Source organism: Lepisosteus platostomus, chromosome 18, assembly GCF_059453375.1.
Source record: "Lepisosteus platostomus isolate fLepPlt1 chromosome 18, fLepPlt1.hap1, whole genome shotgun sequence".
NCBI lineage: Eukaryota > Metazoa > Chordata > Actinopteri > Semionotiformes > Lepisosteidae > Lepisosteus > Lepisosteus platostomus.
Window position 1 is genome coordinate 6729840 of NC_142628.1, and position 17591 is coordinate 6747430.

Sequence of the window (17591 nt, forward strand, 5' to 3'; positions counted from 1 at the left end):
TCATGAAAATTATCTTAGTCTATAGGTAAGTCCTTCGTTGTGATGGTTTTGTAACTTTGTTACTCACTAGATGTCTTGATGCATTATTCGCTAGTTATATTTTATACTAAGCATTTAAAAGGCTTAAATGTGAATGTGCTATGTTATGGTATTTCTTGCCATTAAAGTACACTCAGTTTTGTTAATATTTCAAAGCTAATTGACTAGCGACAAGAATCAGTTAAATGTCTTTATTTTGCATCTCTGTTGAGCATCAATTTTAAATCTGGACATCAATCACTTTCCCATTTTTTTAGATTTTGATTCTTTAGTAACCTTGAACTAAACTGTCCATGTATTATAAATAAACAAATTAAATCACTATTTAAAATAGGCTAATCATTTAAACACTAACTGAGCTCTGTTCTTTTTAGTCTCGGGATTTTAATAGGGCAACCCATCTCTTCATGCTCACATGTAGGTTTACTGTATACCATCTTAATTTAGTCAGTATCTACGAATGTGATGACATGGAAGGTCAAAGTGTATGTCTATGGGATCAGCTCCTTCTGGGCTGTGATATAGTGCAGATCTACATAAAAGGGTGAACTGCCTGTATTTAAATCCCAGGTGATATATCCAACCCAGTCAGATGCATAGTCTTTTCAGTAGGTACTGTAGGTCTAGCTTTGACCTAGGAGGCCTACACATTCTTTGTCATTCATACATAGCATTCTGCAGAACCCTTTGCAGAAATTCAAAGCAGGTGTGAATTCCCTATCATACCTCACAGAGATTCTTGTGTATCTTGCATATTAGATAATATCATACCAAGCATTCCATCATGGTTAGGTTAATGCTGTTGGAGTCTCCATAGCATATAATATCTGATGTACAGTATCATTGAGAATTGCAGATTTCAGACAGCAAGAGATTTCCTTTTTTTTTCTCTCAGGACTGTTACTTTGTAAAATTAGACAGAACTGAAGCTTTTACTGCAGAAGCAAAGCAACAAAAACAAAATCTTTCACAGTCATCTAAAATAAACTAGCTGATGTCTTTAATCACTAACAAAGCCTGTGCAAATTACCCTCTTGTTATGACAGCCTGTGACTGGCAGTATGATTGTATCTTCATGTTATCACAAGGGGCCTATTCTTTTATTAGTATTATCATCATTATTATTTGAACTTTTACACCAGATATTCCTGCTGTGTAGTCAACCTCCTCTGATTAGATATTCTCTGAAAGTGGTAACTGGACGGCTTTATTGATTTAAGATTGCATTTGATTTGGCCTAGTGCAACAAAACCAGTGAAATGCTAAATTTCTCTAGCCAATCTTTTCCACTGTGTATTTTTTCTATTTAGTAATGTTTTTGACTTCAATTGAGTCTCACAACTCTCAATTTGAAGATCTCACATGGCAACATTTAATTCTAGCAAAAATACAGAGTAAAGTGAATGTAAAAGCAAAAACTGAAATAAATAACACAGTTTAGTTTTAGCTATCATCATCAAGAAAAATAATCCATTACATCTTATAAGTGAAGCAGAGAAGCAACAATATTACGGAGGATTCTGGGACTGCTTCACTAACTTCTGCTGCTCTTATTTCTTTGTGATTATCAACTGATACTAAGGGAGAAGTTTTTTTTTTTTATGAAAACCCCTGGTGCACACACAGCTTTGGCTGTTTATGCTTTGTGTTAATTATGTGGCCTTAAACACACAGTCATTGTACAGGTCTGGTTTTACTTATCAAATCCAGATCTGCTTTACTTCTCCCTGCTGTGCAGAGGGAACTCCACACTGTACCAGCTTCTTCCTATTTGTGCTCCCACATTTCGGCATCAGTGGGATTCCAGCTGCCAGGCAGGAATACTCCTGCACTGGGCATCCTGCTGTCCTCTGGATAGCACTTTGTCAAGAATAAGGAAAGCCAAAACAGAAAGCATAGAGGCTAGGAAATCAACTACACCGAAAGACTCCCAACAAGCAGAAAAATCCAAACCAGTAGGGAACGCTAATTTTAATGCTGGTTTGAATGCTTTTCATGCTGAATGTATTCTATTATGTTTGCAATCACAGATTGATATTTATACCTCTGATTAATATAGTTGCAATGTGTCCTAAAAGGACTGGATTACATTTAAAGTTGGAGTTTCCAACTTGAGAGACCGGAGTAAATGTACAATTAATCCTTGCCTTTCATGCTCAAAAATAGAGTTCAGACCACTGTCACCATTTTCCCTGATATGTATTTTCATTCTTGTGCTACGGAACTTCATCTTAGCAAGCAGAAACCATGTTTTAGCTGCACAGCTCAAAGCGAAAAAGATTTCCTAACATGTGGTTTTAAATGGTGTGGCGGAACAGCAGGGGACTTCCAAGGGTTAAATAATAGCTGCAGACAGATCCTAGATTAAAGATACTATTTAATTACAAAAGGCTAACCACCTCCACAGCACACACAAGCAGGCTCTCATAAAGCAGTCCGTCACATAACAAAAAAACTTGGAAGAAAGGCCCCGACTTGTGTGTGTATTAACCAGAGCAGATGAAATGATTTATTGGGTTTTATATACAATCTGTAAAGGGTAAGCATTGCTAACAGAATGAGTGGCAGCCTCAGGGAGCTGAGTAGGCCCCTGGGACAGGCCTTTGTTCCTCTGGACTTGACAGGCATGTGTCTCTGGTAAATGAGGGCTTAATTTTTCTCATATGTGCACAATTTCCAAGACCCATAAAGGCAGCCGAGACTGCAGCAATTTAACAGCGCCAGCACGAGAGGAAGCATTCCTGGAGTAAGGCACGGCTAAAGGGCTAATTAATAGCTATGCTTAAACAACTTTTTTATTTCTTTGTTTTTTTTGTCATTTGGGAATCATGAAAAATGTTCTTTAATTTGGAACAGTTACCGATACAGATAGTTTCAAAGATACTGTTTTTTATATAGGTGTGACGGTGTCCTCAGCTTTATTTTCTTTGAAACTTGTCGTCCTGATGTTAACAATAACAGAACGTATACAATAAAGGCTCAGTTCATGCTGTAAAACATCACTTGTCAATAGTCTTTAAAAGAGGAGGTAAAAGTGTGCACATAGACAGAAATGATTTAAATGGTTTGCATTTTGCTGTAGTGTATTATATTGTAAAACTTAAACCTTTATCTAAAATATGTTTTAGTTTTTTTTCAGAGCATTGTCAGTCTCTGTCTCAGACCTGAATGTTATATGTTAAGAAAAAATAATTTAATGTCTAATTTCTTCAGTTTATCTAAAGAAAACAAAGTGTAATGCCAATACCTTGCACCTGGGGATTTGGGGTATTGTTGAATACTCATTCCAATTTCTCAGTCTTGCTAAATCGTACTAAAATTCATTGGGGAAGTTTAACATGAAACCTCCGTTTTGTCCCTGTTCTAGCACCTTCCGTATCCAACAGAGACACCTTTGTGCTTACATGAATTTTATTAACAGAAAAAACCTTTGTTAAGTACAGTGTGTATTTGTTTTTGCAAGATTTAAACACTGGGCTTTTCATTCTGATATCTTTGGAGTCTCTGATGTGCTACAGGTCACACACATCCCGTTTATTGTTTTCCTCAAGTGAAAACCTTTGTGGGTTTGCAGTTGATGTGAAGAATGCTCTTGTGGGAGAGTTTTACTGTGAGTAGCCTGACATGAACAGATTTAAGTTTCCATTTGATTTTAGTTTTCCTTTCAATTTTATGGGACCTCCGGTACAATTCCGAAACACAGCGCTCATTTGACATTTAAACATGCTTTTGGTAGATGTTTCCTTTACAAAGAGTAAAAAACAGGTTGTGACTTTTTTTCTACCTTTTGATAGCCATGTATCAAATTCTAGAGCCTGGATCATTCGTAAAACAAACCTGGTACTTCAGTCTCATAGGAAGGCAATTGGCTGTAACCATTTAGCCATAACTATAATTAAAGAAAATTGTTGTTAAAATGCCAATTACAAGCAGTCGGAACAAAATTTTTGTCTGAGCATTTGAACACGCGTCCTATTTTAACGTTTTTATTGTATTTGAAATTATATTTGGAAAATGTTAGAATTAATAAATGACCTTAATGCTATGAAAACAATGCCTATATTGGATCTGTTTTAAAGAGTTGTGTAAATATTCAATTAGTGCTCCCAGATATACAGCAAAAATGTCATGAGAGGAAAAATATTCATGTGCTTGTGTTTGTTTTGGATGTGCCATTCACAGTGCAAACATTTGTAATTAAAAGTCTTAGTTCTCATATAGCCTCACCAATAGAGCCACACTGAGTCCTTAAATTACCATCAGATCTGCTTCAGTTAAGACAAGAGTGTGAGCTAATAGGTATGTCTGTGATATTAAAGATAGCTCACTGATGAAGATCTTTCCATGGAAGCTCCAGATAAAAGAAACAGTGACCTGACTCATTAGCCTTTTGATTTAATATATTGACACTTGGGTACAAATAATTCCGTTTAGTGGCTTTTGCTTCTGGGGGATCAATTTAATTACTTATAAAATGTGAGAGGATTTGTCAGGAGCTGGAAGAAATGCTGACGTTAAATAAAGTCATACGCAATTTGAACAATAAAGCTATCGGGCCCCAGTTAAAAGTTAATGATGCACAAAAATGGCTTAATAGATACAACCTCAGCAATGGATGTGATGGTTTGGAAATTAAGCTAAGTGGATGAATGGGAAACTGTAATGTTGCCGGCCTGTTTAAACAAATTCATAAATTATGAATATAAACAGTAATGGTTATCTGGAAGGATTTGCTTTGTCGGCTGTGCTGACTTTAGCCTGGAGCTGTTGGAGCTGATGGTAACAGTGTATTTTAGCTTTGTTATATGAACTTACTAATCAGCCCTTTCTTCTTTAATTGTGGTTTAGATCAACAAGAGGGATAAATTCATATGAAAAAATATACAGTTTTCTTTAGAAATAAAGTGAGGAAACAAATATTCATTTGCTAGTCATTTTGTTACTATACTGCTCAAAATCACAAAGCATAGCAAAATGTCCTAATGCTTAACTTCACATATAATCCTGCTATAAGCCTTTAAGACACATTTTAATACTTATAAGCTTTAATGCAACTATGAGTAGATACTAGTATATGTTGAAAGGCATGCTGGTGCAAAGACACTTGTATTCAGTATAAGGGAAGCATAGAATTGATCTTTTGTGTATTAAGAACTTGGAGAAACTTTGATCAACCATTTTATTGAGATTTAGTAATTACCAGAGGCCAGGCAAGGCAGACATATGTTACAACACCTCTCTCATTTAGGTATATTAACTAAGTGACTCCATGCCAGGAAGGCTGTCACATGAACATTTAGAGTGTAGCAAGTCTCACCTGAGTCTCTGTCATTAATTAGTTACCTATTGGGAGATTTAAAGGAAGCTTACGGACCTGTTAATTTATTTAAACATTCGGCAGTCTTCATAGCAGCAATCTGATTGCCTGTCTTCTTTAGGTGTCACATTTTCTTGCACATACAGTAGGCTGTTCTGAAAGCCTCTTCTTGTGACTTTGGATTCAAAATTCACATTCAAAGTATTCAAACTTTTTCCTTTCTTTGTATAATTCGCAAAGGAGCAAATGTCTTTAACTATTCATTTCTAATTATGCTTTTTTCTATATATTTGATTGCTTCGATTTTCAGATTGGAGCCCATCTGAAAATTAGAATCATTAGGAGTTCATTCTTCCTTCAGCATTGCAATCAATTACACACTTATTGAAGCAAACTGAGTGAACTGTAATAATTAAAGTATTGATAAAACATTGGTGCACCTGTAAATTCTTAACACTCAATGCACTGCCATATATTTGCTCATTCACTAAAAATAAATGTTGGCATTGAGTGAATTTGTCAAAGCTGTAACACTGAAAAATAGGTTAAACATCTGTTTGCACCTCCAACCTGACTTGTAGACCCTAACTTCTCCAGCGGCCACAAGCATGAACTGCTTATAGGCAGTCTATACTTAGCTTGTGTCAGAGTCCCTAAAAAAAAAAAGAACAGCATAAGAACACATCCTCCACTGTCACTTTGACTCTTTTTTCTCTCGCTCTCCTTGTGTTTTTCTAGTTAATGTTGAGCAAACTGTTTTGTCTTTGCGTTGACTTTACATTGGCCACAGCCTACACAGAAGGGACGGAGGGGAAAAGGGGGAGTATTAATAGTTTCTACTGTGTGCGGCCAGCCAGCAGTGAGAAAGGGGGCCCATGTTTTCTTAGGGCTCGGGTGCCAAAGCAAAGCTTTCAGCCTACAGCAGCAAAAAAAAGGCCTTTTTGTTTTCTGGCATGAGAGTCCGAGCATTCCCCAAGGAACACAATGAATGGGCCGTTTTGTCCAACACCGTTTTCATAGACACAGAATTTTTGTTTTTTTCATAATTATTCTTGCCCGTCATTGGGTGTGCACATGACATTTGAGCATGTTTTAAAGTCTTAGCACACTCATGTGCCTGCAATAAAGTTACCCATAACAATCCTGCTTTCTGTGGACAACAGAGTGGGGTCTGTTGTTTTCACAAGTCCCAGCAGCTGGGAGGCAATTGTGAAGACAACAGCTTAGTCTATCAAGTAAAGACAGGAAGAAGTAGAAAATATACCCAATCTCTTATGTTGTGGTGGACTATATCGTTATTAGATTATGGGTGGTCTGACTCTAGCAGATATCTCAACAGTTGGACGCATACCATTTTTTTTGTCTTTAACAGCACAACTGGTACCATTCTGTTATTTGTGCATTATAAGTTTTTTTATGTATATTTACATGTTCCGCCACCAAACATTTAGTTGGATTTAATTTTTCCTTGTTTTTAAAAAAATGAATGTTGGTCTATTGAACGTACTAGTTTAATTTATTCCAAAAATCTTTTTTTACTTTAATATCCGACGAAGTTCTTTGATCGGGTTTTCAAATTCAAGATTTTACTGATACAATGTCAGTTCTGCTTTAAGTTTTTCAGATATACTGTATAAACATACACATCTCTAACAATGCCTTTTTTGTTTGTTGCTTGTTATATACTGGGAACAAGGCAAGTTAATAATTAATGTGGTAATTACAATTGAAAAAATTGTTGCTCTTATAAAAATGAACTTGTCATACTTTAAAAAAATCAGTTTTATTTTAATTGGTGTTTACGTTCTCCTTTACATGGGTTTCACTTCCCCTGTTGTGGGGATTTGTGTTGTGTGTGATTTGCAAAATGTAAAATATTTAATATTTAAATGGCTTAGACATGTAGTATTAAAAATAATTTAAGACAACCCTTAAAAAATGTGTTATAGGTATATTTGATTATTTTTAATTTAATACTTAAAATTCCATTTTTAAAGTTAATTTTATCAGCTTTAACATCAGTTTTGACACAACTATAAATTGGTGCTGATCTTCATGTACTACGTAAGAGATGTTTGAATACCCTCTCGTTTAATACAGTGTATGAAACTAGCCAGGTTTTTCAGTAACTTATCTGCAGTGTTACATGAGCAGGGATGTACAATGATGTTTGTGAATTTATTGTATAGAAGATAAATGACATGCAGATGGACATTACAGAGATGTTTAGCTTCATGGTATCCTTTGAATTGATAATAATAAAGTTAAAGTTAAGGTACCAGCTGCTTGCTTTGTTACAGTTCTGGGTCAATCACACAAAAGAAAGCTTCTGCACAAAAATCATCAGTTTTTCTCTGCATTCCTGGTTTATGAATTTGGACATACATTGGCATCTGATGACGATCCCATACCTTTGTTCAAATGTCCTTAACTAATTCATCGTATTCTAATTTATCTTAAGCTGCAGGCATTTCACTTATACCTATTTCCTTGTATCTTGGATATATATCTGGTATAATGATGTTGGCCCCAGACTCACTTCTGGGTTTGTTTATGTCTGTTCTGTGCTTTCCTCATTACCCATGCTGTTTGAGAGAGTCCCTACGGATTTTGCCAGTTTACTGCAAACCTTTTTAATTTTATGACTGGGTCCTGCCAAAATATGGTTTTTCTTTTTGCTTAGCTTCTAGTCTCTACTGGCCCTGTGTTGTATTTCCAGCAAGTCCAATATTAAGGAGTTGATTGTAATTAAAGATATACAAATTGATAGAATACAGTAAAAAAGTTATTAAAGTGTGCGTACACTGTACAAATAAAAAGCTCAAGGAGAAAGAACCCTTAGGCTTATCTTTGATATTTTATATGCAATACAAACCTAATTGCCTAAAATATTTACAAACTTAAATTACATTTTAAGTCTTTGAGACTCTACAAGAATTTGCCTTAAGTACACATTTCTGTTGAATATACATTGATCGTGTTTCATTTTTGCTCTCACGGGAGTAGTATTTTTCTCTGCTTTGTACTTGCAGCAATTTACTAATTTTGTTGCATCTCTGCAACATTTAAAGACTTGTTGGCTATTACAACTTTTGTAAATCTCATTGGAGGCACATTTTATTGTTACTAAAAAGCAAAATGCTTATGTTGTTTGACAGATAAGATAAAATAATTTCCTCCATTTTCTTTTCAACTACTATTTCATGACAGACTTATCCATTTTTTTAAGGTTAAATAAGTAAGGTATATGTTCATATGCAAAAAAATAATCTCATGGGTGGTTTAATGGATACAGTCTTTCATTTCTAAACACGTAATTTCATTTAAAAGATTACAAATATAACTTTTAAAATACTAATAAAGGAATCTTCGCATGTCATGTGCTGCTTTGTTGCATACTTTTATTTTAAACCAGTTCTCTGCTTTTTGTTTAGGGGAAGGATTTTTACTTTACAACTGTCTACCACTTGATATAGAGTTATTGGAATGGCTGTTCTCCAAGAAAGCTTGTTTTACTGTGAGGATTTAGTGTAACAAGACGTCGTCTATTGGTTATTTCACCAGACAGCAAAACCTTAGTGGAGTGTCTAGTTTCTGCATTTTTAGCCCTTGTGCTGCTTTAGAAAAATAGTACAATAAATGGGTTCTACTGCATTTGTCTCAGCCAGACCGTCTCTTTTGTCAAAGATCATTGGTACAACATAAACAAATTACGTGTTTGTAGGGCTTTTCGACAAACACCTATCTAACAGACTGGAGATTGTGTTCTTGTGGCTGTAGATGTAATCTCCTACCTGTCAGTTAAAACAGGCACTTCCTGCAGCCGATAAGCCCTGCCTGTATTGGAGGGGGGAGGTCAAAGCCATGGCCAGACAAAGACCCTTTTGTAGGTGACCAGTAATTTTGATGTAGATTTGCCTTGCATTTTTCATTGCCAGGGTAAAAAGAACAATTGGAATAGTTTCCAAGGGGGGCCAGAAACCTACCTTTCATTGCTGGTAAGCTTAGCAGAAAGCTCGGGAATCGAAGCTGGGCTTTCTCTTATTGATCCGAAGGACTGATTGTCATCTGGGACCAAACAGAATATCTATGACTTTGATAACAAAGCTACAGTAACCATAAGCCTGTTGGCAGGATTATAGGCCCAAAGGTTCTCAAGACTCTTAGTGGAATAATGTGGCTAACTGATAAATTACTCATTGATGTGTGAGGAATATATGTGCTTGCTTTTTTGTAGGGTTTGAATGTTTTATGATAAATGAATTATCCTCCCACCAGCAAAGTAGTTCTTACAGATGGTGAAGTTCAAAAGCAACTTTCTAGCATCAGGTCTAAAGAAGCATGAAAAGCATAATGGCTACAAACATAGGCATAGTCTTCTAGCTTTTTACTCAACACACATTTGAAATGTAGTTCACCAAGGCTATTTTACTTCTAATTAGGAGATTTATTTCTGTAAAAGCAATATGTTTTTGGTGCATCGGTTATGCAGGAAAATATCATATATGTTGAGTTAGTTTATATTATACTAATTTATGATCTGCTGTAACTCGCCATGATGATAAAATCGATTTATACAGATTACACAATTCAGCATAATTCAATCTGTTACAAAAGATCAAGGACTAATCTAATCATTAGAAGTAAATCTGAAACATCTTTGTACTAAAAAAGAAAAGACGCATATAGTAATCAATTGTTTGAAACTTTTACTCTTTTTTTCAAATTGATGATCTGTACTGTATATCATAATAGCATACAATACACATTATGTTCTGAAGTATTTAAATTTAATTAACTTAAAATTCAAGCAGATTTAACATAAATATATTTCTTAAAATGCTCTAGATAATGTCTTCTAGTAACTACCCAATTTGATCCAGTACTGTACTGTTCAGGGAACAATGTGTGAACTGTCACTTATTGCAGGAATGGTGAGAACTGTTCCTTTCTAAAATTACATTGATTTGCATCTCTCAACTTTTCTAAAACCTCCATTCATCGAATATTAAACACACACACACACCCTGGAAGAAAACAACTCACTAATATGCAGATTTCTAGGAACCTGGATAAATTCTCCACTAATGGGTCCTACAAGACCAATAAACACACAAGTTTTTTTTTTCCCTTTCCCTGGCACTTGAGAGTGAGCTCTGCAAGTGAGTCTGCAAACTATGACACTTTAACAACGCTGGTTAACTGGCAAGATTATACATTTAAATTAATATCTAAGATGTGAGTATCTGGTTTGAAATGTATTAAAATTCCATTTTGCCTAACATGTTTTATTAATTTATGTTTCAAAATCAGGCGACTATACCACTCACAGTATGGATCCACTCAGAAAAAGCAGAATTAACACATAAACACATTTAATTATCACTTTTTGGAAGTTTAAGCTGTTAGAAGTTACACCTGTGACCCCATCAGGGTACATTACAAGAACACTGTTTTTACTAAATTAATATTTTAGATTCAACGTTTTGCATGCGTTTTATTTCAATTAATATTTCCAGCACATCTTAGAAACATGTTTTGTCCTTGATTAAACCTACATCGGAGTATCTACATGTGCTTAAACTACAGGCATCTGCTTGTTTAAGTCACACCAAGTAGAATCTTGAAGTAATGTTTGGTGAAGCTCATCCTCTCTCTTTAACTTCAGAAGAATGGGTAAATGTCTCTGGGGCCTTAGCAAAGAGGTTAAAAGACAGCAATATGAATGAATGTTGACAGAAACCCTATTGAATGTGGCAAAGGGTTGTACATTTCCATTTCCATCAATGTATCTTTTAGCCGTACCTGTGTTTCTGAGTGCATAAAACACCAAATAATTTTCAAATGTCAAGGAGTTCTCGCACATATGACTAACAGGCCATACAGCTGTGCAATAATACATGTCAAATAGCCTTTGTAGATAATCTGTTTAACATAGTCATTACCTGACATGACTTATGTTAATTATGATCTGTAAAGTCTTAACGTTTTTTGATTCCAGGTGTCACATGACCTTGGTATTGGCTGGTATTGTAAGTTATTAAAAAATCCTAGTGCTGATGTCCAGACTTATTGCATAGATTTCTCCATAGGTTACAGATCATATATTTCTTGTGTCTGTAGTATCAGTATGGATTTGTATGCAGATTTATCCTATTTTAAACATGTAGACGTATTGAGTACATCAGGTCGTGACAATCTGTCTCTGTGTCTTTAAATACTATTTTTTAAAAGGGAAAAAAAGGAAACGAAATTGGAGTCACCCTCCAATTTAGCCATTGTGCACTTGTGTGTTGGCAAATAGTGAGGACCCTGCCAAGTTCTAGTCTGACTGATTGCTACAGATGCTCTTTCTCAAGTATTCTGAGTCAGATCCTTAGTGAGAGTCTTCGGGGACAAACAATAGCACCTGTTCCTCACAAGATAGCAGGCCAGTTAGCCCATTCATGTATCTTTAATGAAGCTTTGGGGCAGATGGCAAAAAATGGCATTATCCACCACTTAGCACCACTAAGACAAAAGGGGAGAACTGTCAATGCAACAATGCACTATATTTACGAGGGGCGAAGGGGAAGGTGTCTGAGTGTTTCTCTCACATCTGCTGCACTTCATTCTTTCCGAGTCCTGAAGATCATCCTGGCAATTAAAATATTCTGGGCATCCAGCCGATTTGCTGATGAACTTCGGGATAACCCTTTCCTGTCTTGGGGATGTTCGGAGAAGGCACAAAGTAAGATCGGGAGGGGAACAAAATAACTAACTTCACTGCACTGTAGCTCAAATTAATCATCTATATCAGCCTATTTATATCACAATAAGAGTAATTTTATTTTTTTAAAAGAAACCCTTAATATTTCAAGCCTGCCTAGCTCCTACACAACTGCAGTTGGTTAGGTGAAGTCTCCAGAGGTTTTGATTTTCCTTTCTTGGCCAGTATTGATGTAAAGATTAATACTAAATTCGTTGTCACCCCCTCATGATTTAACCCATACATTCCAGATCTAGTTCCCTGCCAGCAGAGTGGATTTGCATTATTTCTTCCATTTTGAAGACCCGAATTCTGTTGTATATTATGTGGTGATTGGTGGTGTTGCTGCCTACAATGGGAAAAAGAGTTTGTCTAATCTTCCACCCTTCATTTAAGTTACACTGTATTGCACTAATATGTTTAATATGGAAACTTACCAATTGCACATGTTCACTGTAAGCATGGAATCCATAATGAGAGGGTGCTTATGTTATTGTGTTGTATTGATGCTGTCTGTTCTGCTCTTCTAGTTAATTGTTTTTACACTGTACTTGCCTTTATTTTCCAGTTTGTGCTCGCTTGTCTGTCGTTTTATAAACTTGATTTCATTTTTGCCTTATTGTAGTTGAGTGGTTCTACTTTTTAGGCAAAATGCAAATTGAAAACTAGAAAAAAAGATGGAATTTATAACAACTTATTACAATGCAGCAATGTAAGGAAGTTATTAGCTGAACCATTGTTCTTTGAATGTACTGAGTTTTTAATACTCACCTTCACTTTTGAACTTTTTACATGAAACAAAATTAAACATTTCTTTTTAAATTTAAATTTAACGTTTTGCAATAATAATGGTATAGCATTTGTACAGTATAATAGGAAGAAAATATAACTGAAATCAATTTAACTACATTAAGCAGCACATTATACACTCTTTAGCCTTTATGCATAAAATAGTTTAAATATAAAGGGCACTTGTTCAATATTCTTTATAATACTATAATGGACTCAGGTAAATAAGGGCAGTTGTAATTGCTTTGTGTAATTTAATGGCTGAAAGTCACAGTGGCTATTATTCCTGTTTCAACTGAACCGTTGTTAATTTCAGTATAGAAATGTTTGGTCTGTTGGATTAATTTGTTCACTGTTAAATGAAATTATATATTTAACTTCTCTTTTTAACCTTTGGCAAAAGACTTCAATTATTTGTTGAACTAGCTTCGAAGCAGCGGAGACGGCTCTAAACCACTGTTATGTTTTCGTACGTTAATTTGCTAGAGCCTCCTAAATTGTTTGGAGGAAATTTTAACACTGGGTTTAAGCAAAGCTGTAAATGTGAGACTGATCATTCCTCCCTTGGTAAAATGGAGCTTTTCATCTTGGCACTCTGTGGCAGTGACCATGCCCTGTGTTGTGTAATTAATTATATTTTTCCATGTGTTACAGTGCCTCATGAGCAGCTGGGGGCAATCTTTCATCTGGGTATTTCAGAACATAAATTGTAATATCCAGACTTCTATTCCATACACAAAAAACACTGTTCTTCAGTTAAAAAAGATGTAATGAATGTTGTTCTACTTTGTAGTTCCACAGAAAAAATCTTGTTCAGTACAAGTCTTCTTAAGCCTCTCTCTCTCTCTCTACCCTATGAGGAAAAATCATTCTGTAAAGCACAGGATAGGAAATTCAAAACCCTTTTTCTTGAACAGAAAATACATTTCAAAAAGAGTAAAAAGAAGATACATTTTGTTGTTTGTAGACTAGAAAACAAAAACATTTTATACTACAATTTTGTTTTAATTTGTTCTTCTTTGTTATTCTGTCTGTGGCCAAAAGACACTGAACACATAGCTCTGGGGATTTTTAACAACATTGGATGTTGACTCTGAAATCAGGTTGATAATTTCCCAGCTATCTGGTTATAATTAATATGTGGGCAATGTTCTGTTCAGACTTTGTTCTTTTAAAGATCTCATTAGGATGGGTTGTGTGTTTTGTCATATGGCAACTGGAAATAAATGATTGCAGTTTTAAAGCTATTCTAAATCTGTGGAATTATACAGCAAATGAAAGTAGGTAAAAAGCCGAGTTAAAATGTAGATAAAAACGCAAGTGTGATATCAATGTCAAAAGGAAAACACATCCTAGTTTGTAATTTATATTAGCTGTCCTAACAATTTCAGGTCAATCTGATATTCAGTTTTGATCAGAGTTTGTCAGTGAGAATCAGTCTTTTTGTGTTTGCCCTATGTGCCTTATGTAAATGCAGCAACATTAATTTTTGTGATGATAAATAATTAATTTGTGAGAGAGCAAATTGTCAGATTTTTTACATTCTGTCATTCTTTTGTTTTAAATATTTTATTTTCATCTTTAAAAACATGGGAAGTTTGGTCCAAATTATTGGATCAGTTGTGCGTTATAGACCAAGTAGCCCAGAATGTGAATGTGGCAAAGGATCTTAATGTAACTCTTATTATTGTTATTATTAAGGAATCATCTAGCTTTTTAACAATAAGTATAGTTGATACTTATATTTGCAAGTAAAGCCTGAAGAATATACTGTACATAAAAATACTCCAGCACAAGTGCTATCGGAACAGTTTGTCATTTGATCTGTTGACTGTATTTAATGATTTCAGAGTATATCAGTTCTTATTTCTGATGAAAGTTGGATGTTTTGGGGTGCAATACTCAAGCTTTTGCTATAATCTTTTGTGATTAAAATTAAGTTCTGCTATTGGCTAAGATTGGCTAAGATCCATCAAGGCTTTTGTATTCTCAGCGATAGAAGAAACAGGTGTAGCTCAACAATAATAATAATAATGATGATGATGATGATAAGTAAGGATTGTTTTATCATTAGAGTTTAAGCATTTCATAGTCTTCAATGTGACTATGTGACTGAAAACGTGATTTAAAAAATAGTGAAGTTTTCACTGAAACAAACTCGCTGCACAAGTGGTCAATTTTCTGGGGTTAAAGGCTTATGTTTGCACTTAGGGATTAGGACCAATTTAACTAAGCTAAGGCTGTGTAAAGAAAAAAAAATACATATCATAACCAGGCTTACCTCAGCTAAAATGTAAAAAGAAATAGCTGCTCAAAGCTAGTTGATTTCATGCCCCAGTGCTAAGGCAGTAATTGCACACAGACCAGGTTTTATTACAAGTTGATTTTAAAGAGGAATGAATTCAGAAACATACAGTAAAGTGTTTATTTTGGTTGTGACCTTTATTAACCCAGTTTCCATTCCTTTTCCCCAGAGGAAGGCAGAGTGGCTAGTAGATTAACCCTCACAGACACACAGTAGCATAACTGTACCCCGTCAGGTAGAGACAGGAAGGGGGATATGACAGCAAGATTGGGCTCTTTTTAAAACCAATGTGTGCCTGCTTCTACTAAAAGAAAAAATTGTAGATATATATTTTTTGCTTTGGTAGTCTTCACCATATCTACCTAGCATGTTCACTATTGCCTCTGACCATATCTGAATATCAGTTTAATTGTTAAGATTGATCGTTGTGGCTACAAAGTGATCAGGAAAGAGCGCAAAGTTTTGTGTCTTACACATGAAATGGATTTTGCAATGGATTTTGCAAAAAACTTTTTGGCAAACATTACATTACAATACCATTTCTTTTATTGTGAACACACAAATACGTTTCCTACACTACACTGAAAAGTAAATTTAATAAAATAAGTGGAAGCTTTCAATTGTACTATACGTTATAAGCTTTAGTGACTTAAATATACTATATTTTATCTCTCTTTCATTTTGTATTCCTATTTTAAAGAATTTATTTATTTTGGTAAGAAGAAACAAAGTTGTATTTCTATAAGCAGCCATGTTTATTAATCGAATACAATGTGTAATTTCCAGATTCTCAGTAAATTTGACCCTTAATTCTAAACCCCTTTAACATTTCTTTGTCTGATGCTTTCCTTCACCCTTGTGAGTGGTCTTGTCAAGCAGGAAGGTGGCCTCGAGTGCTGCTTATCCTACTCACTGACGTTTTGTTTTATTTTCATGTGTTTTTCATTATTATTTGTTTTATTTTTGCTAGTTTAAGGGGGCAGCATCACGTGCTCCTGTAGACAAGGCCAGAAGCCAAAATACACTGTCAAATTCACTCTTTGTGTGGAGAGTATTTTCTGCTGTCTAGCCTCCTTGAGAAAATATATTGAATCACAACAGCAAGAAGTTATTTTCCAGGTTATTCAGAGCTTAGACACTGGCATTGTCAAGTGTGACTTTTACATTAATACTTCAGGAATATAGTGCTCTCGACATAACACATGATAACTGTAAAGTCAACAGCAGTACCTTGAGCCCTGTGAGGTAATAAAGCAATCTGATTTTCAATGTGGTTACTCGATTGAATTTTTGTTATTGAGGCTTTGAATTATGGTAAGTGATTATATCTGGTCTTTTAAACACATTTTGCAGCGTTCTTTTAAAACTTTCCCACATGATACTGTATCATTTATGTTTCTGTTCTTTTTCCTGGGCGTGTTCCAATTGTACAGTGCCATTTCTCTTGTTATGACAGATATTTTTCCGACACTACACTACAGACTGTCCTGAGTCTGTCTGTTGAATCAGACACAGTCACAAAGAGGGCCCAGATGTACAAACGTCACATCCTTTGTTTCTCTGCTGTGAGGCAAAATGAACTTCAGTGGTGACATGTGCAGGAATACACTTGTTCTGATTCCCTGTGTAATCATGAAATGAAAATACAAATGTGAGGCAGAATAATACTTCCTTATCCTGAGAGTTGCACCTTTTGACACAGGCCAAAACAATGAAAGGCAGGATCTTTGATGTGATAATGTGAAAGTGGTGGGGATTAGGTTAAAGCAAGGCTTGGGCAGGTATTGTGTGAACACACGATTGCTATCAGCGCTGGAGAAGTACCTGTCAGGTTGAATTTATGCAGTGTCTGATCACAGGTCTTTTTGTGTTTAGCAGGTTCAGGGTCACATGCCTCCGCTCATGATCCCAATTTTTCCACACGACCAGCGCACTCTGGCAGCGGCGGCAGCAGCCCAGCAGGGATTCCTTTTCCCGCCAGGAATCACATACAAGCCAGGTACTCCGCCGCCCCCTCGCTCTCACCTGAATAAACCAGGTCGTCCGTGGATTTTGTTTTTGGTTTGATGCCTTGCTCCTTAAGATGGGATCATTTTCTGTCGGTAGTAAACCATCCGCCCTGAGACTCCCGAGCAGGCGTGATGTGTCTGGAGAGCACCCCTCCGGGGCTAGCACTTCTGCCACTGCATCGGCTGGATTGTGTTTTCATTCCTCTTCATTCATCCGCATCCCAGTCCACGAGTGTCCTGTGAATCTGCAGGCTCCGTTGTTTTGTTGTTCTTTTTTGGTCCCCAGTGTATTTTGATTGCTCGCTTTCCCATTTTCCTTAAATGACTCCTTAAAGGACCTCTTCTGTGGGGATTTTCAGTTACATTTTTCTGGGAACATTTGCG

At 35.7% G+C, this 17591-nt stretch overlaps 1 protein-coding gene across 33 annotated transcripts in view; it reads left to right on the forward strand.

Annotated features, from left to right (window-relative positions):
• sox6 (SRY-box transcription factor 6) overlaps window positions 1-17591 on the forward strand; it is a 203714-nt gene that overhangs the window by 129981 nt on the left and 56142 nt on the right. For 31 of the 33 annotated variants that reach the window (XM_088611247.1, XM_088611249.1, XM_088611254.1 and 28 more), the window contains one exon: window positions 17074-17197. In XM_088611247.1, the coding sequence (XP_088467373.1) occupies window positions 17074-17197 (124 nt within the window). The remainder of the gene's footprint in view (window positions 1-17073; window positions 17198-17591) is intronic. The other 2 variants (XM_088611250.1, XM_088611262.1) reach the window with 1 other exon arrangement.